Source organism: Hemiscyllium ocellatum, chromosome 8 (assembly GCF_020745735.1).
Source record: "Hemiscyllium ocellatum isolate sHemOce1 chromosome 8, sHemOce1.pat.X.cur, whole genome shotgun sequence".
NCBI classification, from domain to species: Eukaryota; Metazoa; Chordata; class Chondrichthyes; order Orectolobiformes; family Hemiscylliidae; genus Hemiscyllium; species Hemiscyllium ocellatum.
Window position 1 is genome coordinate 76,280,802 of NC_083408.1, and position 21,924 is coordinate 76,302,725.

The 21,924-nt window shown below is 39.8% G+C and overlaps 1 protein-coding gene across 1 annotated transcript in view; it reads right to left on the reverse strand.

Moving 5' to 3' along the window:
- The window catches only part of LOC132817935 (cytochrome c oxidase assembly factor 8), a 29,048-nt gene extending 7,173 nt beyond the window's left edge, over positions 1-21,875 (reverse strand). The window contains exons 1-2 of the mRNA XM_060828479.1: positions 21,663-21,875; positions 12,232-12,429 (exon numbers count right to left, since the gene is read on the reverse strand). Of these exons, the coding sequence (XP_060684462.1) occupies positions 12,232-12,429; positions 21,663-21,836 (372 nt within the window). The 5' untranslated portion in view covers positions 21,837-21,875. The remainder of the gene's footprint in view (positions 1-12,231; positions 12,430-21,662) is intronic.
- Between the last annotated feature and the right edge of the window lie 49 nt (positions 21,876-21,924).

The window sequence follows — 21,924 nt, forward strand, 5'->3', positions numbered from 1 at the left end:
ATCCTAGATCCTGAGGGACTACTTAAAGATCTGAATTTAAACATTGCCTTTTGGTTACCTATTCCACCAATCTGTTCTCTTGAAGTCTATTACCACACACCTCATTATTCATCAGATTTTTAAAATTCTAAGGGATATTGGCCCAAGTAATGACCTTTGAGCAATACTGCTGTTTGCCATCATCCAGTTTAAAAATGCCCACATTTACTCTGTTTCCTGTCACTTGACCAATTCTGCATCCATGTCACCCCTTTTATTACATGGGTTTCAAATCAGTTAATAAGCCTTGACAAAATATTTAATGAAACCACTCTTTGAAGCCTATACACCAAACCCCTCTTATCATCTGCCTTATCAAGTTTAAGTTCACCTGAGAATGTAAATTTGTAAAATGTTTTGTGATTTACATATGAAAGAAGTGAAACTAACACGGTCATTCTGACAGATGAGAAACTTAACAAATAATCAAGTTATTTTTCAATGTATAATTTCAGTTATATCACATTGTAAACTTTTGCTATAAATTCTGTGTCTTATAATTGTGTACTCCACAACCACCTGATGAAGAAGCAGTGCTCTGAAAGCTAGTGCTTCCAATTAAACCTGTTGGACTATAACCTGGTGTTGTGTGATTTTTAATTTTGTACACCCCAGTCCAACACCAGCATCTCCAAATCATTTCCAAAACTGATTTAGAACGAATCTGTGTACATTTTAAAGTTGGAAGGAACATTTAGTACATTAATTTTAAACAGTTAGCCAAATGAATCTTATGTTTAGAAGTTAGGGCGTTGGTTAGCTTAGTTGGCTTGATGGCTGGTTTGCAATACAGGGTGACACCAACTATGCAGTTTCAATTTCCATACAAACTAAAAGTCCTGCCTTCTCAACCTCACTCCTCACCTAAGGCATGATAACTCTCAATCATCTCAGAGTACAGTCTTTGGTCCCCTGGAACTATGTTGGTCCCTGTAAATCTTTTCTGAACCCTTTCAAGTTTCACAACATCTTTCTGATAGGAAGGAGACCAGAATTGCATGCAATATTCCAAAAGTGGCCTAACCAATGATCTGTACAGCTGCAACATGAACTCCCAACTCCTGCACTCAATACTCTGACCAATAAACAAAAACATACCAAATGCCTTCTTCACTATTCTATCTACCTGCGACTCCACTTTCAAGGAGCTATGAACCTGCACTCCAAAGTCTCTTTGTTCAGCAACACTCCCTAGGACTTTACCATTAAGTGTATAAGTCCTGCTAAGATTTGCTTTCCCAAAATACAGCACCTTGCATTTATTTGAATTAAACTCCATCTGCCACTTCTCAGCCCACTGGGCCATCTGATCGAGATCCTGTTGTAGTCTGAGGTATCCTTCTTCACTGTCCACCACACCTCCAATTTTGGTGTCATCTACAAACTTACTAACTGTACCTCTTATGGTCGCATCCAAATCATTTATGCAAATGACAAAAAGTAGAGGACCCAGCACCAATCCTTGTGGCACTCCACTGGTCACAGGCCTCCAGTCTGAAAACAACCCTCCACCACAACCACCACCCTCTTGCCTTCTACTTTTGAGCCAGTTCTGTATCCACATGGCCAGTTCTCCCTGTATTCCATGGGAGCTAATCTTGCTAACCAGCCTCCCATGGGGAAACTTGTCGCACGTCTTAATGAAGTCCATATAGATCTTGTGCACAGAATTTTCACTCAACTGTTGAGTAGATCATTGCTTATGAGCAATTGCACCAGAGGTTTCCACTAAAGGCACTGCTTTACTATTTATGCAAAGTTCTGTTTGTAATCTTGAGATGTAATATTAATTTACAATCAGAATTGTTACAATGCAGGAGGAGGCCACTCAGTCCATCATACCTGCACCAACTCTTCAAAATAACATCATTACAATCTCCTGCCTTTACCCAATATTATTGACACTATTTCTAACCAAATAATCATCCAATACCTTTTCAATGCTTCAGTTGAACCTGCTTCTACCACATTTCCAGGCAGTCATTCTACACTCTAACTACTTGCTCCTTTTGCACATTACTTTAAATCTATACAATCTATATAAGTGGCTGGTTAAGTATTGTGTACAAGTTATACATTATCTCCTTGCTCTTTTTTATTAATGACTTGGATGAGGGAGTCGAAGGGTGGGTCAGTAAATTTGCAGATGATACGAAGATTGGTGGAGTTGTGGACAGTGAGGAGGGCTGTTGTCGGCTGCAAAGGGACTTAGATATGATGCAGAGCTGGGCTGAGGAGTGGCAGATGGAGTTCAACCTTGCCAAGTGTGAGGTTGTCCATTTTGGAAGAACAAATAAGAATGCAGAATACAGGGTTAACGGTAGGGTTCTTAGTCAGGTGGAGGAACAGAGGGATCTTGGGGTCTATGTACATAGATCTTTGAAAGTCGCCACTCAGGTGGATAGAGCTTGTAAGAAGGCCTATGGTGTATTAGCGTTCATTAGCAGAGGGATTGAATTCAAGAGTCGTGAAGTGATGTTGCAGCTGTACAGGACTTTGGTTAGGCCACATTTGGAGTTCTGTGTGCAGTTCTGGTCGCCTCACTTTAGGAAAGATGTGGAAGCTTTGGAGAGGGTGCAGAGAAGATTTACCAGGATGTTGCCTGGAATGGAGAATAGGTCGTATGAGGATAGGTTGAGAGTTCTCGGCCTTTTCTCGTTGGAACGGCGAAGGATGAGGGGTGACTTGATAGAGGTTTATAAGATGATCAGAGGAATAGATGGAGTAGACAGTCAGAAACTTTTTCCTCGGGTACAACAGTGTTACAAGGGGACATAAATTTAAGGTGAAGGGTGGAAGGTATAGGGGAAATGTCAGGGGTGGGTTCTTTACCCAGAGAGTGGTGGGGGCATGGAATGCGCTGCCCGTGGGAGTGGTAGAGTCAGAATCATTGGCGACCTTTAAGCGGCAATTGGATAGGTACATGGATGGGTGCTTAATCTAGGATAGATGTTCGGCACAACATCGTGGGCCGAAGGGCCTGTTCTGTGCTGTATTGTTCTATGTTCTATATACCCTCTTTCTTGGTCATTTTATGAGCAGGCACAGTTTCCCCCTATCTACTATACCAGCTCACTCATGATTTTGAAAACGTTGATCAAATCTCTTCTCAGCCTTCTTCTTTTCAAATTTTCTCATTCCTGGAACCATTCTTGCCAATTGCTTCTGCACCCTCTCCTAGTATTCATTTATTTCTTAAAATGGGGCACTTACAACTGTACACAATATTCCAACTGAGATTTAACAAGTGGCTGGTTAGGTATTGTGTACAAGTTATACATTATCACCTTGCTCTTGTACTCTATGCCTGTAAATAAAGCAAATGACACTGCATAATTTATTACTTGTTCTATCCACGTGTCATGCCACCTTCAATGATCTGTGCACATTTATACCCAGGACCCTCTGCTCCTGCACCCACTTTAGACATATACCTTCTACTTTATATTGTCTTTCAATGTTCTTCCAATCATACTGCATCAAATCACATTTCTCTGCATTGAACCTCATTTGTTACCTATACACCCATCCCACCAACTTGTCAATATCCTTTTGGAGTTCCATAAAGTCTTCCTCACAGCCTACAACTGTTTCAAATTTTGTTTCATCTGCAAACTTTGAAATTGTGCCCTCTACACCAAGATTCACGATCATTAACATATTATTAGGAGAAGCAAGGCTCCCAATATCAGCCCCTGGGAACTCCAAATCTTCCGAAAAACATCCATTGACCTTTAGTATCTGTTTCCTCCTACTCAGCCAATTTTGTACTCATTTTGCTACTGTTTCTGTTATACAATGGCCTATAAAGTACCTGACAATAATGCAAATGAAGCATTCTCAAAGTAGCTACAGCAATTGTGCTGAAGTCCAAAATAATTTCTTAAAATTTATTTATGGGATGTGGCATTTATTGCCCAATCAGCATGTATTTCCTGTTCCTAATTGCTCTTAAAATAGTGATGAACTGCCTTCTCAAACCACTGCAATCCACACAATCTTAGGAAATGCACAATACCGTTAGGGAGAAAGTTTGGACCTTCGTGTTTCATTTACACTCCAGGTTTAGCATTCCATCAAATCAGAGTTAGCTTCTGTGGAAAACACTGCACTCCCTTTATGTATATTTGCTAAGTTAAAAACCGGACAGTAGTGCAGGAGTACGCCCATCGAGACGACTGCAGTGGCTCAAGAAGGCAGCTCAGCACAACCTTCTCAAAGGCATAGGAATGGGGAATACATTCTACCTTTTTTTTCAGGCAAGACACACAACCCACAAAAGAGTGAATGCAATTAGAGTGAATTACAAAAAGTCGAAAAACCCACCACATTTTAGTAGGTATTGGAGCTCAAGTGCAGTAACGTTTAAAAATGAAATAATTGGATATTAATATTTAAAACATTTGAACAGTGCCTGGTGCTTCACAAATGTAAATAGTCCAAAATAATAAGATATAAAAATCAAGTAATTCATGTAGAAAGGACATCTTTATACCATAATTGACAAAGCTTGGATAATATCAACAAAAGAAATGCAACTAAGAGCTTAAAATTATAATCCCTATTGACAGCAATAAATGTAATGAGAGAAAAATTTCAACAGAAAGAAAATTGCTGGGCAAGATTTCACTTTAAAAGCTTTATTGTTGCAAACCAACAGAATAAAAACAATTTTAAACTTTAGTTAACAAATGATGGAAAATTCAAAAAAGGGTCAATTTCACTTTGAATACTTGATACAGGCTTATGCCTCACATAATTAAAAGCACTTACTTGCTACACAAATATAGCATCACATGCAATCTCTGTCTTTACAAGCCAGCCTTTGTTTGTTGGACATCTCAACAGCCAACCATCAATTTTAGCCCTCAGTTGTACTCATTGGTAACCATAATCCATCCGAGACACAGTTATAAGCCACGAGGCACAGGTTTACAAATCTTCTCTCACTCAGGTCATAGCCATTCTGACAGGACAGGATCTCTAGACGGTCCCTTCTCCAACTTCATTGAAGATCACAGTGGGATCTGGCACTACTTCAGCAGCAGCAATCAATATTGTCCAAGCCACAATCCCTTGGTCTTCCTGTCTTCAATGTTTTGTCCTTTCCAACTGCACATTGTAACATTCTCAGAGACCTGCTTCAGCTCAGGAACTGTTTGAAGACTGCCAAACAAAAAATTGTTCCACTCAAAAATGCTTATTGGTTTGCTGTTTGCATATATTCTCAGTGTTGTAAACTGCTGCACAGAAAAAAAGACTGAAACTCAGCCCCACTGTAGTTATCTTTCTATACATCCTTTGCTTCTTAGCTGCTCACATTCAAATAATAATGGACATTTCTCAGAATCCAAACAATGGTAGAATCAGGAAACCAACAAACCCTTTTTCAAAATCTATTTTCTTATTAAAGACACAACACACAAAAAAATACAAGTTTTCCCAGCACTAAGACATCAGTGTTCATGCATACTAGCAGACCGATTTGAAAGGTCTGCCAGAAAAAAAGGACACAGTAGTCAGAACTGATCTAGCAGAATCAAAGCGCTTCTCTATTTAAACTAAGGAGATGACTATGCAGAAGGACATTTGTTGGGATCAGGCAAGAGAAAGTTGAAAACAACAAGAAAAAAGTAAAATATATATAAAGTAAATTTATAGACTCCACTTCTGTAAATGTGATGCAAGTATAATCTCATCGTGTAGTGGCATTGAACTATTGGTACCGACACTGCAAACTAGCTAATTCTCTCTCTTCCTCTGGGATCAGTTGCAAAGATGATCCAAATGACCAACTCTAAAAGAAATGCTCATTGGCCAAAATTAAAACTGTCCAAACAGGGTTACTTGCACAGTACAATTATAGAATCGCCAAAGTTCAACCACCATACCATAACCCACCAACATTTTATGTTCTGTTGCCTTCTCTGGGATTTTGTCCTGAGGAATACTAGATGCCACATGGGAAGTGGAATTAGTTGTGCTTGAGTTAGTCCTTGAATTTTCTGGCACTACAGTTAGGTGCTGTGGTTAGCAAAGAGGAGATTTTGGTCATTGGAGGATTCCTTTTTGTCTGTAAAGAGAAGAGGGAGGTCATAGCATCCCAAGTCCAGTTCTAAAAAAAATCTACTCTGCAATCAGTAACTACGGGATTGGGTTTTCACAGTTGTCTCTAAATTTTTACACGTGTATGTGGAATTTCATGATTTACTTGTATACAGAAAGAGAATACTGAGAATGATAGGAGGATACAAGGTACTGTGGGTACAAGAGCAGATCAGAGGTTAGTAATCCTGCAATGAATAACTCTCATAATGACATGCCCAAAGCACACCCACCATCTACAAAGCACAGTGAGGAATGCAGCAGGAAAAAAAATCCCACCCCAAAGCAAAGAATAAGTTATAGATTCTAACTTTTTTTTATTTTATGTGGTGTCTGCATCGATATTTGGAAACATATTGTTTAATTTTTATCAGCTCTAAAATATTATAACCTTTAGTGGTTCAAGTTTGATCTTCAATTCTTGATGGACTGCAAGTGACAAGCAGTTTAAATAATTGAACAATAACTACTTAGCAACAGTGCAAAATTATGAGACAAACTCTCCTCAGAATAAAAAAAAACTATCAATGCAGGTTCTAAGATTTAAAATGTATTTCCCAATCTGTATTCTGCAGCAACTGTGACAGCAGCATGCTAGTTAATTGTGTATGGTACTGAAATAGCAGAAATCTTGAAAATATGAGGAAACAAAATATTTGACCATAAGTAGTTTGTAAATTGTTCTTTTAGATCAATCTGTATTTATTTTAATACCTTTAAACTTGTTCTAGTGGAGAAAGCAACTCAAGTTAACAGACAGAAGTAATATGAAATAACGTTGGCAGTGCCACCTGGAGTTGAAAGAATGAATCGGCAAAGGAGATTCATTGTATTACACATTCAACATGATCAAGCATTAGTTTCACATTATGAAGTAATAATGACTTGGAATAAGTATGAAAAGGAATGTGTTTGCAGTCACAAGCTCTTTAATATTATTATAATTAGGTAGTTCTGCAGTAAACATAGCTTAAGCTGTCCCTAGCATTTTGAAATTTACAGTGGAAGATCTACAAGCTTTTAAAAAAAACGTTAGGAAAAATTAGAAGAGAATGTCAATTTTCTGGAGTGCAACAATAACACAGGCCTAAACTTAACTGAAGTTGTTTAACATTATAGATAACAAACTACCCAACTTCAGTTAACATTTAAAATTCCAATATCATCTCCTCTTGTCTGAAACCAGCATTAAACATTATTTTGTCATTTTGTTTTTACTGCTCATTATGGGAGTCACTCGTTCATCCCTGGTAGATCATCACTACTATCACCTTCTTGATCAGCAGCAGTTCATTTGCTGTAGGTGGACTCACAATGCCGTTAGGGATGGAGTTCCAGGCTTTTAACCCATTGCAAGTGAAGGAACAGTGACACATTTCCAAGTTAGAATAATAAGTGGCTTGATGAGCAACTTACAGATGATGGTGTTCTCATGTATCTACTGCCCATATCCTTCTAGATAGCAGTGGTCATGCACTTGAAAGGTCCTGTCTTAAACAGCCTTGGCGAATTCTCCTAGTGCATCATATATGTATGGCTGCTGAGTTTTGGTAATGTCAGAAGTGCATGTTTGTGGATGTATTGCTAATCAAGCCAGATGTTTTTTCCTGAATGTTGTTAAGCTTCTTGCGTGTTGTTGGAGCTGTACTCAACCAGGTAAATTGAATATTCCTGACCTGTGCCTTGTAGAAGATGGATGTGCTTTAGGGAGCTATTTTGAGAGCAACTTACTGCAGGATTTCTAGTACCATATCTGGTCTTGTATCTGAAGTATTTACATGGCTAGTCCAATTTAATTTCAAGTCAGTGGGAACCCCCAAGATATAGGCATTGGGATTCAGCAATGGTAATTGAATATCAAGGGCTGATGGTTGGATTTTCTCTTTTTGAATGGTCATTGCCTGACAGTGTGTGGCATGAAAGTTACTTGTAAACTCAAGTGTTGATACTGTTGCATTTGGATATAGATTTCTCCAGTATGTGAAGAGTCATGAACAGTGCTAAACATTGTGCAATCAGCAGCAAACATCCCCACCTCTGGCCTTATGATGGAGAGAAAGTTACAGATGAAGCAACTGAAGATAGTTGGGTTTAAAAGCTGAGGAACTCCTGCATAGATATTGTGACCTCATACAATCATCATTGTGCTAAGTTTGACTCCAACCAGCTGAGTGTTTTACCTCCATTCCCATTGACCCATGTTTTGCAAGGGCTCTTTGATGCCACACTCAGTCAAATGCAGCCTTGAAGTGAAGAGCAGTCATTCTCACTTCACCTCTGGAATTCAATTCTTTTGACCTATTTGAATTAAGGCTTTAATGTGGTCAGGAGGGGAGTGGCTCTGGTGGAACCCAAATTGAGTGTTATGAGCAGGTTATTGCTGTAGAAGTCTACTGTTGATGACACAACATTTTTCTGCAATTGAGAGTAGACTGATAAGGTGATAATTAATAGAGTTGGAGTTGTCCTACTTTGTGTGCAGGAAATACCTGGGCAACTCTTTACATCGTCAGGCGAATGCGTGATGTAAGCGCACTAGAACACAGTTGAAAAATGTGCTGGAAAAACACAGCAGGCCAGGCAGCATCCGAGGAGCGGGAGAATCGACATTTCGGGCATAAGCCCTTCTTCAGGAACGAGGCTGGTGTGTCAAGAGGGCTGAGATAAAGGGTAGGGGGGAGGGAATTTGGGGGAGGGGTGCTGGGAATACAACTGGTGGAAGGAGATGAGGGCGATAGGCCAGAGAGGAAGTGGGGGCAGAGAGGTTGGGAAGAAGATTGCAGGTCAAGAAGGCGGTGCTGAAGCCAGGGGTTGGGGCTGAGATAAGGTGGGGGGCGGGGAAATGAGGAAGCTGGATAAATCTACATTCAAGGCACTAGAACACCGTCTGGTTTGAGATGTGGCAAGTGCTGGACACACATCCTCAGTACTATTGCCAGAATGTTGTCAGAACATATACCCTTTGCAACATCAAATGTTCCAGCTGTTTCACAACAACACATGGAGCAAATTGATTTGGCTGAAGACTGGCATCAGCAATGCTGGTGACATCTGGAAAAGAGGCAGAGTTGAATCATCCACTTGACATTTGCAGCTGATCCTTGTCACAAATGTTTCAGCCTTATCTTTTTGATATAACATTGAGGACAAGGATCACTCCCTCCTCCAGTGATTTAACCGTATGCCATAATTCATTCCTGGATGCAGCAGGACTGCAGAGCTTAGGCCTGATCCGTTGATGGTGGAATCGTTTAGCCCTAATATTTGCTGCTTCTGCTATTTAAAACACAGAGGCAGTTCTATTTTGTAGTTTCACCAGGTTGGCACCTCATTTTTAGGTACATGAGGGAAATGTCAGGCCTTCAGGTTGCAGATTATGTTTAAGTATAATTTTGCTGCCACTAATGGCTCACAGTAAATCATGCCCAACCTCAAGTTGTTTGTTTATCTCATTTAGTACAGTGATAATGCCACACAACATGATGGAGTCGTCGTTCAATGAAAAAATGGGACTTTGTCTCACCAAAGAATGTGCAGTTGTCACTCTTATACTGTCATGGACAAATGCATTTGCAGCAGGCAGACTGGTGAGGGTAAGGTCAAGTACATCTTTTCCACCATCTTCTGCAGGTTTAATCTTGCAGCTGCGTCCTTTAGAATTCAACCAGATTAATCAGCAATGATGCTGCCGAGCTACTCTTCATGGTGCACAAATTTTCCACCCAGAGTACATTCTGTATCACTGTCACCCTCCATACTTGTTCAAGGTGGTGTTCAATGTGGAGGAGTACTGGTTCATCAGTTGAGGCGGGCTGTACATGGTAAACAGCAGGCAATTACCTTGCCCATTTCTGATCCAATGTCATGAGACTTCATAGGATTCACAGTCCATGTTGAAGGGTCCCTGGGCAAATCACTCCCTGCTGTATATCACAGTGCCATTGCAACTGCTGTTTTTTGTCAAGCCAGTGGAACAGGACATATCCATGGATGATGATATTGTTGTTTGGGTCATTGTGGAAGGTAAGACTCTTGAGTATGGCTATACCAGTCAGTAGTTCAACTAGTCTGCAAGGCAGTTTTCCAAATTTTACCACTTACTCCTAAACGTCGGTAAGGAAGACTTTACAGGATTGATGAGGCTGAGTTTGATGTTGTTGCTTCCAGCACTTAGGTTGATGCCATTGGTTTGATTTCCTTTTGAGACATCCTAGCAGTTGATACAATTGTCTGGCTTGGTATGCCTTTTTAGAGATTAGTTAAGAGTCAAACACATTGCTTTGGCAATGGAGTTACAGGTAGGTCAGACCAATAGGAACTACAGTTTTCCATCCCTAAAGGACTTTAATGAATAAGATTGAGATATACACAAATCGATATTAGATTCGTGGTCATTTGACTTCTAATTTAAGATTTTTATTAAATTTAAAACTGAACCTAGGTCCCTAGAACATTCCCTGGGTCTCTGTATTATGAGTCCAGTAATAATATCACTACATCAGTGCCTACCAAAGGCAGTGCAAGCACTAATCTAATGGTGGCTACTTCATCAATGACTTTCCCTCTGTCAGAAGGTCAGAGATGGCAATGTTCACTGATGATTGCATGATGTCCAGCATCATTCGCAACTCCTCAGATGCTGAAGCAGTTCATGCCTGAACACAGCAAGTCCTGGACCACATCCATGTTTGTGCTGAAAGGTGGTAAGTAATATTCACATCAAACAAATGCAAGGCAATTAACATCTCTAACAAGAGAATCTAACCATCATCCTGAGACATTCAATGACATTACCATCACTGAATTGTCCACTATCAACATGCTGGAAGCTAACCATTGATCAGAAGCAGCTGAAGGTGTTTGGTTCGAGGACACTATCCTGAGGAACTCAGAGTTAAGAGTTCTACAACACAGAAATAGGTCCTTTGCCCCTTCAGGTCTGTGCTGGTCAGAACAACCATCTATTCATCTTATCTCAATTTTTTAACACTTAGCCCATAAGCCTTATATGGTTTGGCATTGCAAATGCACATCTAAATACTTCTTAAATATTATGAGGGTTTCACATCTAAAAAACAGTTTTTGTCGCACCCGGTGAATCTTCTGCCCTTTTAACTTAAATTGATTCCCCTGTTTATTGTTTCCTATTTCACCTCACACTTTACAGTTATTTGAAAAGGAAAAGAATAAATAGAGTGAGCTTTTATCCTCGAAGAAAAGTCTGCGGAGTTCATAATGACAAATAAGTAAATGGTAAATAAATTAAAAAGATATTTTATATCTGTTTTGATGCAGACGGCACAAATAGCATCCCAGAAATAATTGTAAATCAGCATAAAAATGTGAAGGAGGAACTTAAAATATTAAAGTAGGGAAAGGGTACTCACAAAATTACTAGAACTAAAAAGTAATAAGTAGCTGCTGAGATAATAAATGCATTGGTGTTAATTTTCCAAGATTCTACAGATTTCCACATGGACCACTCTGAAAAGAAAATCCATGAAGATCACAAACTTGAGAGATTGGGTGCATTATCAGTCACAGGATCATTACTTTAAAAGTTTCCTTTCAAGTGCTGATATTTTTATAGTATCTTTTTACAGAACTGGATGTCAATTTGTTAATTAGCTTGTTTTTTTTCCAACTTGCTCAAGAGTGAATGAAGAGACATATACTAACGGAGGTGTTGACTGGAGTCAGAAGTTACACTTTGTGATGTTTCACTATGTGAATAAATCAATTTAGTAAATTGTAAAGTAAATTGTAAAGAACTAAAAACTAGCTTTCATTTCTCCTTTCACTGACTAGCTATCAGGAGTATAATACAATGGTTGAAGTCAACAATATAGATATGTTTAAAGGGAAGCTGGACAAGCATTTGTCAGTTGGGAATGAGGAAAAATGGAAGAAGGCTCAGGCAAAGCATAAACACATAATGGGTTGGTTTTGCCAAATGTCATGTTTTATGTGAGCTAAATCCTTTGTAACCAATATTAAAAAGGCTGTTTGCATCATGTGGCTTAAACAAACATCAGAAACTCCTAACATTAAGAGCACGGAGTAACTCAAATCACTCATACCACTAACCTTGTTGAAAGTTACATTCTGATTCAACCAAAAGTTCTGATTCCAGACTTGTGTAGCCATCCTTAACTTCCTCAGTTTCTGCTCCAGTTCAGATTCAAGCTTTGGTGTATAAAATTTCATAGGTCTTAGGTTTGAAAGCCTATCTGGAGGGCCAACCCAGTCATGGTGCGAGTCTGCAGGACTTTGGAAACTTGAAGTCTGAAAAAAATGTATTTCAGTTTAGATAATAAATAATTGGCATTTCTCTTAAAGTTTCAGAGTAAAAGCAGTTCAAACTGTGTGCCCACCTTTGTAGAACAATTGTTTCTATAATTTCATGAATGTTTGACTGGAAATGAACAGATCTTTGAGGTTTTATATTAAACACTTGAACATACGAGTTCATATGAGAAGAAACTAAAAATACATCCTTCCATGTAGAATATGTGCATGATCACTTTAGGTTAAGTATTTAACAGTAGCATGAACTCTAGAACATTCTCACTTAAATCCACGATTTAGAGTCATAGAGATGTACAGCATGGAAACAAACTCTTCGGTCCAACCCATTCATGCTGACCAGTTCATATCCCAACCCAATCTAGTCCCATCTGCCAGCACTTGGCCCATATCCCTCCAAACCCTTCCTATTCATATACCCATCCAAATGCCTCTTAAATGTTGCAATTGTACCAGCCTCCACCACATCCTGTGGCAGCTCATTCCATGCACGCACCACCGTCTGCGTGAAAAAGTTGCCCCTTAGGTCTCTTTTATATCTTTCCTCTCTCACCCTAAACCTATGCCCTCTAGTTCTGGACTCCCCGACCCCAGCGAAAAGACTTTGTCTATTTATCCTATCCATGCCCCTCATAATTTTGTAAATCCCCATAAGATCACCCCTCAGCCTCTGACGCTCCAGTGAAAACAGCCCCAGCCTGTTCAGCCTCTCCCTGTAGCTCAGATCCTCCAATCCTGGCAAATCTTTTCTGAACCCTTTCACGTTTCACAACATCTTTCTGATAGGAAGGAGATCAGAAATGCACGCAATATTCCAACAGTGGCCTAACCAATGTACTGTACAGCCACAACATGGCCTCCCAACTCCTGTACTCAATACTCTGACCAATAAAGGAAAGCATACCAAATGCCTTCTTCACTATCCTATCTACCTGCGACTCCACTTTCAAGGAGCTATGAACCTGCACTCCAAGGTCTCTTTGTTCAGCAACACTCCCTAGGACCTTACCATTAAATGTATAAGTCATGCTAAGATTTGCTTTCCCAAAATGCAGCACCTCACACTTACCTGAATTAAACCCATCTGCCACTTCTCAGCCCATTGGCCCATCTGGTCCAGATCCTGTTGTAATCTGAGGTAACGCTCTTCCCTCCAATTTTGGTGTCATTTACAAACTTACTAACTGTACCGCTTATGCTCGCATCTAAATCATTTATGTAAATGACAAAAAGTAGAGGACCCAGCACCGATCCTTGTGGCACTCCACTGGTCCCAGGCCTCCAATCTGAAAAACAACCCTCCACCACCACCCTCTGTCTTCTACCTTTGAGCCAGTTCTGTATCCAAATGGCTAGTTCTCCCTGTATTCTGTGAGATCAGTTTCTCATGGGGAACTTTGTGAAATGCCTTACTGAAGTCCCATTAGATCGCATCTACTGCTCTGCCCTCATCAATCTTCTTTTTTACTTCTTCAAAAAAACTCAATCACGTTTGTGAGACATGATTTCCCACGCACAAAGCCATGTTGACTATCCCGAATCAGTCCTTGCCTTTCCAAATGCATGTACATCCTATCCCTCAGGATTCCCTCCAACAACTTGCTCACCACCGAGGTCAGGCTCACCGATCTATAGTTCCCTGGCTTGTCTTTATCGCCCTTCTTAAACAGTGACACCACTTTTGCCAACCTCCAGTCTTCCGGCACCTCACCTGTGATTATCGATGATACAAATATCTCAGCAAGAGGCCCAGCAACCACTTCTCCAGCTTCCCACAGATCCTTGGGATGTATCTACCTTTGACCATTTCAAGACATCCAGCACTTCCTTCTCTGTAATCTGGACATTTTGCAAGATGTCACCATCTATTTCCCTAGAGTCTATATCTTCCATATCCTTTTCCACAGTAAATACTGATGCAAAATATTCATTTAGTATCTCCCCCATTTTCTGTGGCTCCACACAAAGGCCGCCTTGCTGGTCTTTGAGGGGCCCTATTCTCTCCCTAGTTACCCTTTTGACCTTAATATATTTGTAAAAATCCTTTGGATTCTCCTTAATTCTATTTGCCAAAGCGATCTCATGTTCCCGTTTTGCCCTTCTGATTTCCCTCTTAAGTATACTCCTACTTTCTTTATACTCTTCTAAGGATTCACTCGATCTATCCTGTCTATACCTGACATATGCTTCCTTCTTTTTCTTAACCAAACCCTCAATTTCTTTAGTCATCCAGCATTCCCTATACCTACCAGCCTTCCCTTTCACCCTGACAGCAATATACTTTCTCTGGATTCTTGTTATCTCATTTCTGAAGCCTTCCCATTTTCCAGCCGTCCCTTTACCTGCGAACATCTGCCTCCAATCAGCTTTCAAAAGTTCTTGCCTAATACCGTCAAAATTGGCCTTTCTCCAATTTAGAACTTCAACTTTTAGATCTGGTCTATCCTTTTCCATCACTATTTTAAAATGAATAGAATTATGGTCGCTGGCCCCAAAGTGCTCCCCCACTGACACCTCTGTCACCTGCCCTGCCTTATTTCCCAAGAGTAGGTCAAGTTTTGCACCTTCTCTAGTAGGTACATACACATACTGAATCAGAAAATTGTCTTGTACACACTTAAGAAATTCCTCTCCATCTAAACCTTTAACATTATGGCAGTCCCAGTCGATGTTTGGAAAGTTAAAATCCCCTACCATAACTACCCTATTATTCTTAGAGATAGCTGAGATCTCCCTACAAGTTTGTTTCTCAATTTCCCTCTGACTATTAGGGGGTCCATAATACAATCCCAATAAGGTGATCACCTATTTCTTATTTCTCAGTTCCACCCAAATAACTTCCCTGGATATATTTCCAGGAATATCCTCCCTCAGCACAGCTGTAACGCTATCCCTTATCAAAAATGTCACTCCCCCTCCTCTCTTGCCTCCCTTTCTATCCTTCCTGTAGCATTGGCATCCTGAAACATTAAACTGCCAGTCATGCCCACCCCTGAGCCATGTTTCCATAATTGCTATGATATCCCAGTCCCATGTCCTAACCACGCTCTGAGTTCATCTGCCTTCCCTGTTAGGCCCCTTGCATTGAAATAAATGCAGTTTAATTTATTAGTCCTACCTTGTCCCTGCCTGCCCTGACTGTTTGACTCACTTCTGTTCTCAGGTGTACCCGTTTCAGATCGATCTGGAGTAATCCAGATATTACTATCCTTGAGGACGTCCTTTTTAAATTTCTGCCTAACTCTCTGTAATCTCCCTTCAGAGTCTCAACCTTTTCCCTTCCTATGTCGTTGGTTCCAATGTGGACAATAACCTCCTGCTGGCCCCTCTCCCCCATGAGAACATTCTGCACCCTCTCTGAGGCATCCTTGATGCTGGCACCAGGGAAACAACACATCATTCTGCTTTTTCTCTGCTGGCCACAGAAACGTCTGTTTGTACCTCTGACGACAGAATCCCCTAACACAATTGAGCTCTTGGAAGCCAACGTGTCCCTCGTTGCATTAGAGCCAGTCTCAATACCAGAAACTTGGTTGTTCGTGCTACATTCCTCTGAGAATCCATCAACCCCTACATTTTCCAAAACAGCATACCTATTTGAAATGGGTGTATCCACAAAAGACTCCTGCACTCGCTGCCTACCTCTCTTACCCCTCCTGGAGTTAACCCATCCATGTGACTGTATCTGAGACTTATCCCCTTCCTATATCTGCCATCCATCATATACTGTTGCTGTTGCAGTTGCAAATTCCTCATCGCTTTGATCTGTCTCTCCAACCGATCCACTCAATCTGATAAGATTCACATCCAACAGCATTTATGGCAGATATAATCAGCAGTAACACTTAAACTCTCTTTAAACTCCCACATCTAACAAGAAGTACATATCACTTCAAAGGCCATTTTTGCTCCTTCACAATCTACAGACCCAGAAAATAACACCGTCTTATTCCTCTAAAAACACTCCCCAGGTTAAATTAATAGCTATGGCTTATATTATAAGTTTAATCAAGAGACATATCTCCAAAAACATATAATCAAGAAAGAATCCACTATACTCACTACTGCAGCCTCTCTCTTGGACAGACTTAAAACTACAATTAACTTATCTGATTCTGTGCTGAGAACTTCGCCCAACAGTTCCTCCAAGATTAGTTGTGAATTTCACTGTTTATTCATTTTCCCAGATGCACTCCGATGTCCAGTGATACATGAATTCAAACAGCAAAGGTGGTAACTGTGCAGGTTCTCTCTCTCTTGGTCTCCTGCACTATCCTCACCATGTGCTTCCTTTGTCTGCTCTTCTCCCTTTTAAAACTGCTCTTGTTTTGACTTTTTTTTCCCGACGTTCCAAAAGAATGCAACCGCATATCAAACAGTAATTGCTGCTCCTGGAATAAGAGGAAATCACCTCCAATACCTAAAATTCCTGAAAAAAAGGAGCAGCTCTTACAGCCAGAAATATTTCCCGTCCTCAATCTTGTAATCAAGAATTCTGGGTAATCCAAGAACTTTGCAGCAAAAGCTCAGGCTGAAAATCAATGCAAATCAGTTCTCGTGATACTGCAGTATAAGTTTACAGAATAACTGATTAATTTTGCCCACAGTAGAAGAATTCATGGATCATAAAGTTTAAACAAACCATGGTTATGGATAGTGGCTTAATTTTTTTTGTTTAAAAAACAAAACTGAAAAAAAGGCTTAAGTACAACAGAAATTATTGCAGAAACTCAGCAAGTCTGCTTTTTCTGCACAGCTACTGCCAGAGTTAACATTTTAAGTCCAGTGACCCTCCCTCATAACAAGAAAAGCTTAAACATAATTTTAGCAATTACAGGTATTAATAACTGTCCAATAATGCTTTCAAAGTTTCATTTTAATAAATGTTTTTTTATAGGCTGCCAGATTCAACAATAAAATACTGAAATTTGAATGAGAAAAATTAAGGTGTATTAACTTGAACTGGCATATAGGTTTGGAGTCTGAAGTGGTGACAGCAAACCAATGCAGTATGCTGGATAGAAAATAAGCTGAATAAAAATGAAATATATTTAAAATAATAAAAATCATAAAGTTTACCTAATTTGCAAATACATCAAATCAAGCCAGACATGATCAGATATAGATCAACTATGAATTGGTTCAATCTCATGCATGCCCTGAACGTAGAGTGGAGATTCTGCCTTCAGAACTTGAGCTCACTCATGCACAGACAAAGGTTTCAGTCACACATTTCAAGAGATGACGGATAGCAGAGTTTAAGAAAGTGGTTGATAGCTCTTTTGACTTATAAATGGTACAAACAGTAGATTTTTTTTTGATTCACACATGTTGACATTGCTGGATGGGTCACCAATTAAATCTGGTCTCTAATTGCCCTTGAGAAGCTGGTAGTGATCTGCCTTCTTAAGCCACTGCAATCTATGGGAGGTCGGTATACTACAGCACTGTTTGGAAGGGAGATCCAGGATTTGATCAGTGGCAATGAAGAATAGGCAGTATAGTTCTGAGTCAGGATTGTATGGGGCTTAAAGATGAAGTTTTGCAGGTCATGGTATTCCTTTACATCTGCTGCCCTCTTTCTAGGTGGAAGAGGCTTCAGGTTTGGGAGGTCCAGTTTAAGGAACCTTAGTGAGTTTCTTCAGTGCATCTTATAATGGAACATACCGATGCCTCTGCGCATCAGAAGTGGATGGGTAGAGGGTGCTGGAAAAGGTACCAATTTAGCAGCTGTTTTGTCCTGATTCCTTGATTTCCTAGAATGATATTGAAGTTGAAACAATTCAGGCAAATGGAGAGTATTCCATCCCACTCCTGGCTTAGGTATTACAAATGATCAACATGCTTTGGGGACACAGGAGGGGAGTTATTGCTGCAGATGTCCAAACTTCCGACCCCCTGTTGCAGCAGTATTTATATGGCTGATCTAGTTCAGTTTCTGGTCAATGGTAACCCACACAATATTGATAGCAGTGAACTCATCAATGGTAATGCCATCGAATGGAAGGGGTGATAATTCAAGTCACTCTTGTTGGAGATGTCAATTGTCTGGTATCTGTGTTAGACAGATGGAACATACTAATTATTAGTCCAAGACTGGATGATGCTCAGGTCTTACTGCATGTATAGACAGATTGTTTCACTCTGTGAGAAGTTGTGTATTATGCTAAAAAGCATGCAATTATCAGTGAACATCCTAACTTATGACCATATGATGGAGAAAAGGTCATTGATGAAATACCTGAAGATGGCTGTGCCCTAGGACACAACCTCGAAGAACTCCTGCAGTGTCATCCTGGGACTGAGATGAATGACCTGCAACAATCTCAAACATCTTCCTTTACACTAGGTATGACTCAACCAATGGAATATGTTTCCCTGATTCCCACTTGCTCCAGTTTTGCTAGGGCTTCTTGATGTCATATTCAGTCAAATATAGCTCTTTTGACTTATAAATGTCCAGGGCAGTCACTCTCTCAACTCTGGAGTTGTCCATGTTTGGACCAAGACGAGTGGCCCCAAGCGTCCGACAGCAGATATTATTGAGCTGCTTTACTAGTTAGTAAAGGGCTGTTTTACTACCACATTTTTATCAGCTTGTTGATGGACAAAAATGGCCTGATGGGATGATAGTTAGCTGGATTGGAACAATCCTTGTCGGAGACAGGGGATACCTGGGCAATTTTCCACATTCCCAGGTAGATGCCAGTGTTGTAACTGTACCGAAATAGCTTTGTCTAGGACTGCAGCTAATTCTGGGACACAAGTCTTCAGTACCATTGTTGGAATGTTGTCAGGACCCATACCATTTGCAGAATTCAGTAACTTCAGCTGTTTCTTGACTGGTGCATGTAGCTTTGCTGAGTAGCAATACTGAGACTATACAATAAGAAGTTTGTGTGAGAAACAATTTAATTAAAGCTTCAATGAATTGAACAAGATTGTCCCTCCAATCATGAAAAAGCAACATTTTGACTGGTGATCTGTGTAAAGTGCCAACCTATATAATCTATGAATTATTTTGAATAAATCTAAATTGTGTTGTTCAATAACGCTGCTTTTCCAGGAATGAAAAGTAGTTTGTTAAATACAGAAGTTAATTAATGAAATCACATATTACTAATTTATTCAAATGATTGATTAAAAAGGAAGAGGCCAGAAGCAGTATTAACTACTCAAAATTCAAATATGCATTTTGTTCAAATCACAACATTGGATGCATGCATTAGGTATCTTGACACAACTGGCAGATAGCACACTGAGCAAATTTATACTTGACAACATATATTTTGTGAATGAGTTAATGTGGTGTGTCATTGCACAAGTCTTTCAAATTCTTGTAATTAAAAAGAGCTAAATTGATCATTTTAATTAGATCCTAACATATTTCCATTTCTTTCCTCTGACCAACATAATTCAAATCACCTAAAGAGAAATATTCAACATTATTTATTCCAAAAAATAATCTTGCAGATCAAGTGAACATTGAAAGGCCAATAAATTATCCAAGCTTCCTCTCAATAACCTTCTCAGAAAGACTTGCATTAATCAAGACATTCTGAAGAGCTTTACAGATATTATGAAATACACAGGTCATATTGTCTCTGGGAGAAAAGGCCATCAGTTGTGTCAGAAAGAAACATTAATGTTTTTCCTGTAAAGAATTACAATTGCAGTGTACTTTTGATATCTATACCTAACAGCGCAGGTTTTGTAGGTAATTGGTGACAGAAATCTGGGTGATTATGCAATCATCAATTATTGATGTATTTCAAGATATCTGTAGCCACAGGAAGCTCTCACAACAGGCAACATGAAAATGATCAATCTTTTTTAGTGCTTTTTATATAATGCAGAGGATGGTGGGTGTCTGGAATTTGCTGTGTGAGTTGGTGGTGGAGGCAGTAACCCTAAACTCCTTTAAAAAGTATCTGAACCTTCACATTAAGTGCTGTAAGCTGTAGGGCTATGGGCTGTGTGGGGGAAGAAGGTGTTAGAAATGTTATATGGGTATCTATGAGTGAGCATGGACAAGATGGGCCGAATGGCTGCATTCTGCGCTGTATCATGTCTATGGTCCTTTTGATTAGGTGATAAAATATCAGCCAGGACACTAGGGATAGCTCCTTTATAATTGTAAAAAGCATAAATAGAATTTTTGTCCATGTGAGAGAACATATAGTATATGGTCTCAGTTTAATATCATCTGACTCAAAAGCAAGAGGCCTACTGAATGAGAGAAATGTTATATTGTAGATATATATCCAAGGGAAAGCAGAACACTGGGTGCATTGCAAATATTATAAACAGGATGATATCATCATTGGTAAAAACAAGGACAGCCTCACTCAGTACATTGTTGTAGTTAGAGGAACCTTCCAAAATTATTCCATCACTACCACAGATATTTTGCAATTCAAGATCAAAATGGGATGTTTTCAGCCTTAAAGGACAAACCTAGGATATAACAATTTACAATTTTAAAGGTCTGATCCAGAAAAAAATTAGAGATTCACAAATCATCGTTGCCTAATGAGGGAAAGGAGTGGAGCTGTGTCATACAGAAAAAGGCATTTCGGCTTTTCCTGCAAAGAACTACTACAGCACTGTACTTCATAGCAAAGTAGCAATCAATCTTTTGAGTATAGTCAGTCTCAATGTAACAATCATATGAGTGCAGCTACAACATTCAAAAAGCTCAAAATCCCGGACAAGGCAGTCCACTTGATTGCCAACCCATTCATCACTTTAAACATTCATTCTTTCCGACAGCACTGTATAACGCGGGTGGCAGCAATGTGTATCATGCAATACACTGCAGTAAACCTCAGGTTTTTTCCGACAACTGCCGCGAGCGCGTACTAAATATTTTAAGGAGCTGCAGCCAAAACACAAAGGCTACAATCGCAATATCTAATGTGACCGCCTGACATGGCTGATGTATGTGAATGGTTCTGCTAACTGATGAAAATTTTCCTACGTTGTCCAATTCTAACAATACTGTTCAGCATCTGGCATTTCGTTGAGTTAATAAATCAAATCATCGTTAACGCAGTTTGCAGACAAAAAAAAATCAAAGGCGATACAATCTTATGTTTATGACGCTAGGTACACCAGAACAGTTCCCGGGAGAGTAATACGCTTCAAATAACAGTGACAGACACCCTAAAGTTACTTCACATTTATTGGAAATAGGGAGATTTCTCATGTACCTCGGCACCATTTTCACTTTGATCAGCAGCACTGCTCGAAACTGGACAGCATCTTCCTGCCAACAACACTGCGTACCTGTCCCCTGCAGCTTCCTTTACCCGGGCATTATGAAATATTCTGCCCACTGACAATTTTCCAGCAAACGGAAAGACAGTTATCCACCGGCCGTTCATCCCTAAACAGACACGAACATCCGCCTGGTCCCGAACTGATCCAGTTTACGGCAGTGGGAACCGACATCGCAACCTGTCGTGAAGCGAC